At 39.0% G+C, this 13159-nt stretch overlaps 1 protein-coding gene across 4 annotated transcripts in view; it reads right to left on the reverse strand.

Moving 5' to 3' along the window:
• Rasef (RAS and EF-hand domain containing) overlaps nucleotides 1-13159 on the reverse strand; it is a 69534-nt gene that overhangs the window by 17381 nt on the left and 38994 nt on the right. For 2 of the 4 annotated variants that reach the window (XM_047525477.1, XM_047525475.1), the window contains exons 6-14: nucleotides 13013-13128; nucleotides 10983-11051; nucleotides 9345-9429; nucleotides 8268-8356; nucleotides 4788-5022; nucleotides 4370-4507; nucleotides 4106-4253; nucleotides 2673-2754; nucleotides 1490-1604 (exon numbers count right to left, since the gene is read on the reverse strand). In XM_047525477.1, the coding sequence (XP_047381433.1) occupies nucleotides 1490-1604; nucleotides 2673-2754; nucleotides 4106-4253; nucleotides 4370-4507; nucleotides 4788-5022; nucleotides 8268-8356; nucleotides 9345-9429; nucleotides 10983-11051; nucleotides 13013-13128 (1077 nt within the window). Of the gene's footprint in view, nucleotides 1-1489; nucleotides 1605-2378; nucleotides 2755-4105; nucleotides 4254-4369; nucleotides 4508-4787; nucleotides 5023-8267; nucleotides 8357-9344; nucleotides 9430-10982; nucleotides 11052-13012; nucleotides 13129-13159 lie in introns of all 4 variants that reach the window. The other 2 variants (XR_007105034.1, XM_047525476.1) reach the window with 2 other exon arrangements.

Consider the following 13159-nt stretch of genomic DNA (forward strand, 5'->3'; position numbering starts at 1 on the left):
AGTCATTTCCCTTATTAGTTCTCTAGTTAGAGATTTTAACTCCAGAGGCTAACTTGAGACCAGACAGCAATCAGTCCTGCTTATCCACTAATGTTAAGGTCTGTTTAAAATTAAAGATAATATACTTACTTGAAAAGTTGCATTAACTACTGGTTTAATTTTCAAGAGAGTGTGCTGAACCACAGCTTGAAATATACTTTTGTTGATTAATAACTGTTAATTGCACATTAAATGTGTCAAAATAATTTCCTACCTTTAAAAGTTATTTGCCATGAAACTAAATGATAGGAAAGCTCCTCAAGTGAAAGACTTACAAACTTACTTTACTGCAGAGAGCCCTAGGATGGCAGCTGGTGTTGGGCCAAGAGGTGGTACATAATTAGTGTTAACACGGCGTGATCTACTTTTGCCTGATTAGTTAATGTCTCCTCTGCGCTAGTGGTCAACAGATATTCCTCATTCATTCTTAATTGGTCCCTTGGCGCATGCTCCAACCGTGCTACTTAATCCTAAGCTGATTGGCTGCCTTAGTGTATATAAGACATTCTTTTCATCTGGGAGGAGATCGCAGAATGAAGGACGCAGTATGCGGGATGCAGGACGCAGGCCCCACGCCCCACGCCGCACCCCGCACCTCCAAGAAGTGACCCACCTTCAAGATGCAGCAGACCTCTAAGAAATAGCTCCTCTAAAACTTCCTCTAAAATTAAGCAAAGTCTCTTTTCCTCTAAGCAAAGTCTCTCTTCCTCTAAGCAAAGCCTTTCTTCCTCTCAAAGCCTCTCTTCCTCTAAAACTAAAAGTAAGCAAAGCCTCTCTTCCTCTATAAACTAGCAAACAAGCAAATAAGCAAGGAAGCAGCCCAGATAAAGATAATAGAAGTAGTTCAGTTCCAGTCCACCTCCGATAAATTACCGCGAGATTGTTGCTGCGGGCGGCAACACTTTACCACAGATATTATCCCACAAGTTAAGATACCAACCGGTATGTCAGAGGTATCTGTGATGTCTAAAGACCCCATCACACCCACAGTAAGGTTGAGAACATAGTTCCTGCAGACTTCAGACCTCAGCACATGCTCACATCCAGGTGGTGTCTCCCCTGTGTTTTAACCCACTGGAAGCTCCTACACACGTTTAACCACAGGACACACCCGACCACGCCCCCAACTTGTTTGGAAAGCTGCTTCTCTTCAGGTGACTCGAACTTTCACTTAGTTACATGGGGTTCCAATATTATCTATAAGAGAACCCGGAAGTTTTATTCCCAGAAGTTACCTTCAGTAGTGTCCTCGGCCTTGGGGGACCTTGTGCAATTCCTGAGGAAGAGTGCCAAGTGCCACTGGAAACTCTGCCTCCAGCACACCATTCTTCCTGACAGCTTGGATCACAGGCTTGTAGTCAAGTTCACCCCAACAGAAAGCAATAGCATTTTCCAAGATGATCTATAACTCCCCCATGTAATTTTCTGTTTCTTCCTTTTGATTTCTTACCTCAATCATGTCTACCCATTCTCGAACATTAAGAAAGCTTTTCTCACAAGTGACGTCATACAGCAGCAAAACGCCGTCTGCTTTCCTGAAGTAAGACTTGGCGATGCTTCTGAACCTGGGAAACAGAAAAGCCCCGTGATTCCATCAGCTGGGTGCTGCTTCATTCTTTAGTTCCCTTATGCTCATTTTTGTTTGCTCATCTTCTAAAATTAGCCCCATTTGAGAACACTCTAACAGCAATGTGTTGCTGTGAAGTAGACATCTCTACAGCCTCCAATGAACCATTGAAAGGTACCAGCATGCACATATGGGTGGGTGACTGATTTAGAAAAGCCAATTATTTTCTCCACCAAACAATCCCAAGAATATCTAACCCCAAAGCAGAACACAACAATGGAGAAAGTACGATTTTTAAAAATTTCAACTTCAGCCACAAGCTACCAGAACTCTCAGGTAAGACAGAAGAGGTTGGACAGAGAAGTATTTTATGTAGGGCCATATCAACCACAGACATCTTTAAAATGTTAAAAGTCCATTCTGTTAGAGATTCTGAGTTACATGAGGGCCTGTATTTGTGTCTGCCCGCTCACTGAATCTCAGCATGCTGAATCAAGTGCCTGGAACAGAAGCAGGCACTCCATTCTTATTTGTTATATAATTATCTGTCTCTAAAGAGTTAGATAAGATTAAAACCTATGCTTTATACTTTTTTTGGTCATTGGCAATGAACACAAGATAAAGTATCATCACCACATGCAAGTCTGTAATTTAGTCTGTGTCTCTACCCCTCAGTGGGAGGGTAGGCAGACAGGTTCTCTTCTCCACCATTTATTTTTGCACAGTTAATTAGCTCCTCACACTGATACTGCATTCAGGATTGGTGCCTCACCTAGATTCTCCTGTTAGGAAAGTGCACTCTTCTTGTTCCACATGAACATCAGTTCAAAAGAAGCTTAAAGGCCCTCTTCTCATACAACTGATACTCACATCAAGGAGGAGACATGGAAGAAGATGAGCATTAAAGAGATTATAATATAACTTATAATTAATACTAATGTAACTTAACTATAATTATAAGCCCTATTAAAATTGTATAATTATGAGTATAAAAAACATCAAGCATCCTACAAGGCTTGTCTTTGCAAAACTAAGTGGAGTCTGAAGCGTTATGAAAAGCACTTGCCTCTCCTGCCCAGCTGTATCCCAGAGCTGCAGAACTGTTTGCTCTCCATCTACAATGAGAGTTTTCATTTGGAAATCAACTCCTGAAAAGAAATAGAAGAGAGTAAATCGTTCTATTAGCTTGCTACTTTCGAGCCCTCTTTTAAGATGAGAGAAGAGCCAATAAGCCAAAGCTCAGTGAGGTAGAAAGGAATGAACGTGGCCTCCAAGAGAGTGAACTTCAAATACTAATTATAAGTCAGATCACACATGTGCACACAGATACCCCGTCTGCAGACTGGCTGATGTGAGGAAGGCCTTATGCTACAGAAAAGGGAAAATCTATGTTCTGTTTTTACAGGTGATTAGATGAACTATCATATTTGAGTGTGTATGTGCATGTGAGTGTACATGTAACCATATTGTATATGTATACATATATCTACATGTGTGGGCCTATGCATGTACACATGTACATTATATATATGTATATCATATAAATATGGGCATACATATTATTGTGTATTTCCATATAGGTATAAGTGTATATGTTTGCATGTATACATATATGCATGCACACATATGTGTACAATGTATGTACACATATATACATGTGTATACACATGTGTGTGTTTATATAAAAATGTCATGGTTCTTAGCAACCAATCAAATACTGTAGTCTCTTTATGAATTAAATTGAAGTGAACTTTCAGGTTTGTTATCTCGAAGGGTGTATCAGAGAACTATGAATTTACAAAGTCACCCATTGTGAAAATGGCAATCAATATGTTCTAACACATCTGATTATCAAAGAACTCTTTAGATGATAATTTGCATATTCTCAACTTCTTTTACTGATTATTATGTAAATTTGGGAAATCTAGATAAAACTTTTTGTTGCTAAGGTGGAGAAGGAAGCAAACATCTGGCTATGATTTCAACTGAAATGACAAACTGGTCACCAATATTGTCACTTCATCAATATCATTGGCATCTTATCAGAAAGACTTTCCCTGGTCACCTTGTATAATCCTGCACTTCTTTCCAAATCTCTTGATTTTAAGTTTGTTTTTTGTCCATTCCTTTCCACTGGGGTGTAAATTCTCTACAGGCTGGAATTAAGTCAGTAGGATTTAGGATATGTACCCTAAATAAATGAATCCAGTGTCTCCAGCTCTAAACTTGGTTTGTTTGATCTGACAGGCTAAATAGGCACTGCTATCTTTTGTCAGTTTTCCTCAATAATGTCAGGTTTTACCAAAAACAGAAGAACCATTCTGTAGACAAGGATACACACACACACACACACACACACACACACACACACACCTATATACTTGAATGTACATAGGGAGCAAGTGATATGACTGTGTATCTGTGTATATAATCCCTCAAAAAAAGAAAACCAAGCTAAGGAGGTCATTTTCCCATTACCAAATGAAACAGGAGCCATACCCAATGTGGCACTTGTATTTCCTCGAAATTCATTCTTGCAAAGTCTCATGAGGAAACTGGACTTCCCCACTGCAGCGTCCCCAGCAAGCACAATCTTGTAAGCTTTCTGTGAACCACCAGACTTGGAGTTATCACCCGCCACATCTGTCTAGGGGAAAGAAGCCACAGTGGGTGATAAAGGTAGTGCCAGTTTTCTTCCTAATAAGTACCATGGCACAGGAAATTATCAGTATTCATGAAGGAAGTGTCTTAGAAGCTACCTACCTGGGGTGAAAGAGCTGAGATGGGCTTTCTTGAGGAACCAACTGTGCTGCTTCCACTAACAGATCCTTGGGGCTTCCAGTCTAAAACAGAAGCCACACCTTCTGAACCATATGTTTCTTCATCCCTTATATCAGGAACCTAGTTTTTAAAAGGCAGTTAAAAACAAAGTCTCTCATTACACCCATATATCATGAATCAAAGAGAAGAAAACTACATAACTCAATCTACAGTCAATGCTGTTACAGAATAGAGAAGCCCTGAATGGCAAATCTGTAAGAATATCTTCCTAATTTGATGGAAAAAACAAAACACTACTGACTAAGCTTCATGTTTATGACATTTACAACAGATTCTCCCGACAGTTACAAGTCAAAGATGGTGGAACATGGCCTCAAAGAGCAATAGTATCTTGGCTTACATCCATGTCTGAAGCGTCACCCGCACAGCTCTCCTGCACCCTCTGTGAATTCTGAAATCCCCTCTGGTTCTTGTATTCCACTTCAGAATCGTACTCGTTGGAATCTCTCAGGGTAGACAAGCCGCTGTCAAAGCAGCTCTCAGGCAGGCTGTCGACTTCATAATTCATCCTCTGCATAGGATCACAGAGGGCCAACGAGTCACAGTCCTCATCCACGTAGGAAGAGCGGGATGACCTGGTAATGCAAGAGACTGTTTTACCTGGGGGCTTGCAACCCTCAAGAATGCACAGGTGACAGACTGACAGGGATGGGGGTCAAGAATACCAGCATCCTCAACTGCCAAGACCCACGATGAAGCATCAGGGGAAATGAAATGTTCAAAGCAACATCAGTATATTCTATGCAGCAGTCACGTAAGATAAATACCCTCAAATAAAACATTTAAAATCACCATCTTTGTTTGCTGATATAAAAGAGATGCACATGCAATCTCAAGCCACGTTAATAAAAATGGACATAGAACATGTGAGCCTTTTCGTTTCAAAGTCATCAGACCATATTCTGAATAGTGTTTCTATTTCTGGACAGCATCTCTACTTAAAAGGGACGCTAAGAACCAGGCTGGGAACATTGACCTTGGATTCATGGAACAGTTCACTGTACTCAAGACTTGACAGGTTTTCACTTCAAATACTTCAAGAGCAGACAAATGAAGAAGCAGTCTTCTTAGTATTCTGAAGTTGCACAGGACAAAGTAAGGATCAACAGATAAACTTTTCTGAGAGTCAGATTTCTGATCAACATGGTGAAAAGGACAGGCAATGTGTGCTACCAGAATGGTCTGACATGAAAGGAGTTCTCTGCCACTCCATGTGGACACATTTGCTGGGAATGCCCTTTTCGAAGATGCTTCAGCAGACAAAGCCTAGAATTCCTTACTTCAATGGATTCTTTTGGTTGTGAAATCCTAATATTTGATGAGTGAGGGAAAAATTAACATCGAACAAGAGAACTCAAAGAAATTGCACACTTCCCTAGTTCTCTTTTCCTTTTTCCTAAGAATCAAAGCTTATATTGAAATAAAAGCAAGGGCTGTGATTTATTTAACATTCCCACTACATACCCAGGCACTACTCTAGACTGCCTACATGATTCATTGCAAAGGAGAGGGGTAGGGTTGATGGGTCTTCAAATGGGAGAAATAAGAAGAGACAGAGATACTTAGAAGAAAAAGGGTGATCTTAAAGTAAATAAGCAGAAGCCATGTAAATACAAGGAGACAAAAGCATTTTTGTACCATTAGCAAATTTTTTAAATTAACTAAAACAGCGATTTAGCTACCATTCTCTCTCAATGCTTGTGCAAGTATAACACCTTCATCCTAATGCAGGAATTTTATATCAGATGTTAATTTATGTAGTTAGGCAGGTGTGTGTATGTGTATACACACTTTTGCTCTGTTTTATAATTTATAAAATTTTCCCGAATCTTCATTTAGGTCCATCTGTGAGGCATATAAATTTTTTTTTCATTATAATATAGTATTAACTACTTCAGTTGCATGTCTTCACTAATATTCTTTTTTTTCCCCCTAACATATTTGTATTTTTGATGATGGGCAAAAGAAAAAAAAAAGGAAACAAAAATCCTGAATTGAGAGATTATCTCATGAATATCAAGTCGCAAAATTAAAAATAAAGATGCCAACCAGACTTTCTCAAACTCAAATACATATCCCTTTTAAAGTAAACCACCCTTACCTGCCCTGAGATTTTCATTACAATCAACTAAGTAAAATTATAAAATGAGTTAGATTTTTGTTTATAGTTCTTACAAAAAAATACAAGGCCAAATCAAATTTGCAATTTAAAATTAAATAAAGCTACAGAAACAATAAAATGTGATGTATAATATGCTTTTATTAAGTTTTTTATATTAGCATCAGAAAGAAAATACAATGTCAGTAACTCCACATATCCAGGAAGGAACAGCAGCGCAGGCCCCCGTGGCCTCCAGTTCTGTGTGGACATGAGCAGCACAAGGGAGCTACACTGCTGCCTGGTCTGGAAGGGTGCGCCTTCCCCACGGCCTCTTCCCCTTCCTCTCTCTGCTTCCTGTCTTCCAAGAAGAAAGCAGCCCTCCTCTGCCACACCCTTCAGCTAGGATGGTCTGCCTCAACTTGGGCCCAGAGCAGTGGACTCAGCTGACCGTGGACTAAATCTCTGAACACATGAGCCAAAATAAACATTTCCTCCTCTAAGTTGTTCCTGTCAGGTATTTTGGTCACAGCAATGAAAGTCTAACACACTGTCACTCCCAGGCCCTGGTGACACTGTCTCTCAGAACACACTGTGGAGCAGCTCTCAGTTCAGTACTTGTGAATCTTATTCAAGGTATCTACTCTTTCAAAAATAAATCACGGTGAAATTTCTGAGATGAAGTTTTCATTATGTACCTTTTCCTACTACTTGCTTAGAACTGATCTGAAATATTAGTTCAAAAAAATGCATCACGAATATATATTTTCAAAAATCTGTATTTCTCAGTGACAGAGTGGTCAGCAGTTTATAAATCAATATACATTAAAAGTATTATTTTAAGAAATCAGTGAACAATGGAAAGATCTTATACCAAGATCTTTAGATAGTATCTTCTTGGGAGTGATCATCAATAAAGCTTTGGTAACACACCTCCCTGAAGGGCAACTTGACCATCTGTTATCACCAGAATATTAAGTACATTATTCTCTACACCCAAAGTACCCAAATGAAAGGGGATGTATGTCAGTCAGAAAGTTGCAAAGACAGGATGAGCTGGAAACCTCTAGTTCATGTCTTCACCTCCACTTCCATAAAATTGACTTCTTAATGAACATCACTGGATATATGGCTACACATACCATATGCAATGTTTGTTATTACTAAGTCCCAAGAAATAAGAGGTCCAATATTTCACTTTATTTGGTTAAAATAAAGAGCTAAATTCTAACTTTTGGAATGTCTCTGTGATTCCTTTAATACAGTAGTAGCTCATAAACCTGTTCTGGCCAGGTTTCTATTTGTTTTGAAAGTTTCCTCTTCTGCAAAATAACTCGCATGTTACACTGACCGATTAAACATTGACAAAGCATGACAATAGTCTCAACATCATACACCACATATACCACAACATCAGTAACTCCAAAACAACTCTCATGGACTCCACTTCTAAGAAACAAGACATGATTGCAAATGAGGTAATGGTAGGTACGGATGAAAACAAATCGCAGCATCTTAAGGAAGTAATTTTTCACTCTCTGAAACATTTTTACTTAAAGTTTTTATATGGTTCACATTTTAGAACCTTTAAAGTAACATCATAGAAAATATAAACTAGTACTCCAAATATGTTCCATTATTTTAATTCACCACAAGGATATTTATCCTCCTTTTAACTTTGATCTAGAAAGCAAACAAAACAATAAACAGATGTCAACATACCTGTCATATCCCAGAGGTTGAGGAGAATGACCATTAAATTTGGGACTGCTTCTAGATATCGTGTTCCCTGGTGATATATTATTTATGCGCTGCAACACATAAGTATTTAATATTCATGTAAACATGTTATACACACACATACAATTTAACTTCTGATGTAACTAAAAGTTTGTATCCTCCATGAGCAGATGTGAGCATAAAAATCAACTGAAATACTGCAGCAAGGACAAATGACCACAGTCTTCTCTCTTTGTCATCAGATCTTAAGTCCACACTCTACTACAAATTCCATAGTAGAATACCCAGGTTTCCCAGATTTTCCAGGACACTGTAACATCAACTTCCTTGGACTTATCTCTTCTGGAACCATAATTTGGCTTAGTGACTGACTCTTTCATATCCAAACACGGCACTGTAATCTTATGCTTAAGCTGACACTCAAAAGTGGGGTAAGAGGCTTCGAGACAAATGGAATCTTGGAAAGGTCCTCAAAATTCCAAATGGGTTTTAGAGCTTTCTGTGAAGGGGAATTTGAAATCATATTCCCTAGTGATATGTTATTTATGCCCTTATGATACATACATTTTAATATTCCATGCAAATATTTTATACACACACCCAAATAACTGTCATTCTGATGATCTCCCTATCATAAAGAATAGTCAACGTGTCTAAACTCACCCCCTAGCATACCTGATCCTCTTCACTGGCAAAACAATATGTTTAACATCATGGCATTTCCCATTTTTTCTTATATTATCACTATCCATCTATATACATCTTAACTATCTGTTACATTATAAACTCTTTGGGGGAAAAGACCATATATTTCTTTCTCTAGTTTCCTAGAAACATAAGAATTGGTTAACATCAAGGCATTTATTTCTGTAGATGGGTAGCATATTTTTAATTTGGAAAACTGTTGTCTCTTTTGATTTTTTGAAAAGAACTTGTGGAGAGATTCTCTTTATAAGATCCACATGAAATTCTCCTCCAAGATATTGCATGACTTTCATCACCTCCAAATCATTCAACCACTAGGAAGAGCAAAATGAATTATGAAATGATATGGCATACCAAGCATCTGTTGAATTTGCTGTAGCTGTTTTCAAGGGCACTCCTAAGGCCATCGTTACTGTCATGCAGCTTCCGGTTAGCTGTTCTACACAGCAAAGAAATGGACAAAGTATTAGTGGAAATTAGTGTTACTACTTTCCTTTCAGACAGTGATGTTCAGAATGTAGAGCTACTTGCCACCCTTTGCAGCTTTCTGCCACTCACCTTCAAAAACCTCAGACTCTGAGATCACAATTCATTATCTAAAGTACAACAACTGATTAGTATCTTTGTTAAATATCTCAATGTATTTTAGGAATGAATTAGCTAAGCTGTGGAATCCATTCTTCCCTCAGGTACCTTTCCTATTTAAATAGGTTTCATGCAGGACTCTGATTCCCCAAATGCCTGAACCCAAGACAGCCAGGTCATACAACCCAGTGGCCAGACATGGCCATTATCCTCCTGGCTACTCCTGCAACCTACCCATGGAGTGGTGGGACTTGAATACCAAGTAAACACTTGGATACTGATCTCAGACAGATCTGGATTCAAATCCCAACTGGAGTACTTCCATATGACCTGATCAAAGGCACTTCACATCAGAGCCCTCCCTAGCTACAAAATGAGAAACAGAACCATTGCCTCACAGAGTGGCTGATTTTCCCTGCTTATAGCCACTTCCTTCTTCAGCTCAGCTCAATTATTACTTGCTCCAAGAACATATTTTTGAGCTTCTTGGGCAGGTCAAAGCTTTCTTGGGGAATAAGCACCTTTCCTTTACTGTAGTTCTCTCATCTGGCATTTTGTATTTATTTGTATCAATTAGTTTCCATATTTCTTCTCTGGACTAGTCCTCCGAGGAGAGAGTTCTTTTCCTCCTACTTGCTACCCTATCCTCAACTCCTGGCTCACCTGACTCATAAAAAGCACTGACTGAAAAATCGACTAAATGAATGAATGGACGGTGGACAAATTCATAGAACTATTGTAGTAAAAGAATTCCACAGCTGTCACAGGTTGAGACTTAATAAACATTCAAAAACGGTGAAGAAAACACCTTGTCAATCCTGACGTTCCTTCATTTGGTAAACTGAAAATAGAATACCGTGGAGGTGGAAAAGGAAGAAAGGGAAAGAGAAAGTCACTGTTTTGTGGGGTTGACCTCAGGAGATGGAATTACTGCAGCCTAGTTATGAAGTTAAGCATTTCTTAGGAAGAGGAATAAAAAAAAAAAACAACTAAAGAAAAATATACCTCTGAATGAGCAAAATAAATCGAGAAAGAACCATGGTATAGGCTTGGTTTTGTGTCACTCACCAAGGTGAGAGGCTGACAAGCTCTGTGTGCAGAGCTGCAGGGAAAGCTGAGGTCAGGGTCTTTAGAGAGGCATAATAAAGATATGCCAATCATACCACCTAACTTGCAAGGACTGTTACTAACTCTGCTGTTCCCTGCATTTGAATAATTTATTTAGGATTAAATGCATCAGAAGTTGAGTGGACATGATGAATGCACCACAGTGAGAAGAAACATACACTGACCTTCAAACCCATTTGGACTTCAGAATACAGCAACCCATACACTACGTGGCACATGTGTTACTAACAAAAACTAAGTAAAATGTCAGTGCAATGAGCGTTTTATATGAAAACTTACTGGAGTATTTCAATTTGCCTCTCAAGACTATTTCGATCTTCTGTGTATTCTCGGATTATTTCCAGATCCCTGTAAAATTATATTTTGTGTTGAAATCAGAATTAGGGTCAAGTCCTGCCTTATCTATACCTCACTTCCCACATCCTTTTGCACCTTTCAAAAGTCATGTGTCCGTGACCACTGTCTTCTCTCTCCCAGTCCTCCTGCTCTGTGCCCTGTGGCATCAGCAGCCTCTTCTACTTTCCACACTCTAAGGGTTTACCCATAACCTGCGCTTCCTTGTGCAAAGCTCTGCCCCACATCCGACATAATAAATGTGGAGCTTCCCTTCCTCATCCACTGCTCAGCACCCACCAGCTCTTTCTGCTCCACACCCCTCTGGCCTGCCTCTGTTCCTCACTGGGACCGAACCCTGACTGCCCCAAAGTCCCCTCTTCTGGTCAGTCATGGTAAAAAGTTCCCTTTCTGAAAAGTAATGGTACTTTAATCTTCGATCCTTCTCAGAACCTTCTCCTCCCCCTCCAAGCCTTATCTAGCCCCAGTTCCCCTTATTTCCTCCTTTCCCACCTCACCCTGAGTACCTGCTCTGATCTCCACTCACCCTAAGTCACAGGGGAATCTGGGGAACCCAGCTTTCTAGGCTCAGGAGAAGCACAGGCTGCAATCCCTGTGCTTTAATTACAGAAGCCCTGACTTCCTCTTCAAACCACACTCAGAGCTGTGTCATTCTCCTCTGGCCCTGCCCGTCTCTACCCCATTGCTTAGCAGAAAAACCCATCAGTAGCTTCCCAAACCTCTTAGGTCATCAAGCTTGATGCACAATAAGGAATCCAGTCGCTCCCTGGGTGATAAAGCTAAAAATTTCCCTGTTGTCTATAAGAATTTAAGTCCCTTAGACAAAAATTCTGGGTCCTTATGCTACAGCCTTTCATGTTTTGTTTTTAAACTTTTGTTTTTCCATCCAATGTATCCCTTTTTGTCTGACTGCCTTTCCCCCAACCAGTCTTATCTCTCCCTTATGTTCTGGTTTGGTCAATGCCTCACCTGGGACAAGACTCTCTTTTCACATCTGTAAAATGGAGATAATGAAGGTCGCTAGTGGACGGAGTGGTACTACAATTACCAAATGGTAGAGGGCACTGCTACCAGCGTTAGTTGCTATCACTGCTACCTCTTTGCCCTTGATGACATAAACCTGCTCCTCCACCTGAACTTGCCTTCTGTTTCCTCTTTAATGAAGACTAAGTAAAAAGAAAATTTCTTCTGTGATGAATCTCAAACATGGCATTGCAGGTAGTACTGTTTCTAACACTATTTAGCTCTTACATTGTTTAACTCTGTAAACTTTTCTGTTTTTGTTTTGTTTTCCCAACTAAATTTGAAGTTCATGGAAAGCACAGACCTTATCTTTTTCTTTTATTTTATATATTTCAAACTCATAACTCCTCTACACCTAAGGATCTATATATAGCATACTTAGCAAATGCTTCACTGTCTTCTATTACAAGAACTTAATTCTAATTAAAGTTTGCAAACAAAAAATGTTTTCTCCGAGTGTTTATATCTCTGATGTATAAACATGTCTCTATTGTGTATTAGGTTTTATGTTATTAATATTGACCTGCAAAACAAAAGCATAAAAAACAAAAATGTAGAGAACTACTCTTCTTGTTCTTACGTTGTAGGCCAGAATTCTTATTGGGAAAGCATTTCAATATGCATTTACCCTTGATACTTTAGGTATTCTTGTAGCTCCTGGTTGATACAAACATTTATTAAGCCGTGCACTGTCATAAGCAGCCAATAATTCAACCAATTAATGCGTGTTTTTTAATTAAATATACCAACACAAAAAACTTAGGAAATCCGTCAGTTAAGGTACAATCTTTAGATAGTACAGAACATATCAGCAAAGTTAATGAAAAACCCTTTATTATTGCATAGATTACATAGCCAAGCTTCAATCTCCTTGATGACCACCTAAATAAATATTCCATCCAAACTGAAAAATAACATGCAAAGTTTCATACCTTTCATTATTTAGACTCTGGTCAGCATAATCACTTTTCAAAGCATCTAGTTCACTCTGAAGAAAGGCTATGTTTGTCTGAGCTTCTAAAAGTTCTTTCTTAACTTTCTGATTTTCCTAGACAAAGGAATGGGGTGAGGCATTAGAT

This window comes from Sciurus carolinensis, chromosome 14, assembly GCF_902686445.1.
Source record: "Sciurus carolinensis chromosome 14, mSciCar1.2, whole genome shotgun sequence".
NCBI classification, from domain to species: Eukaryota; Metazoa; Chordata; class Mammalia; order Rodentia; family Sciuridae; genus Sciurus; species Sciurus carolinensis.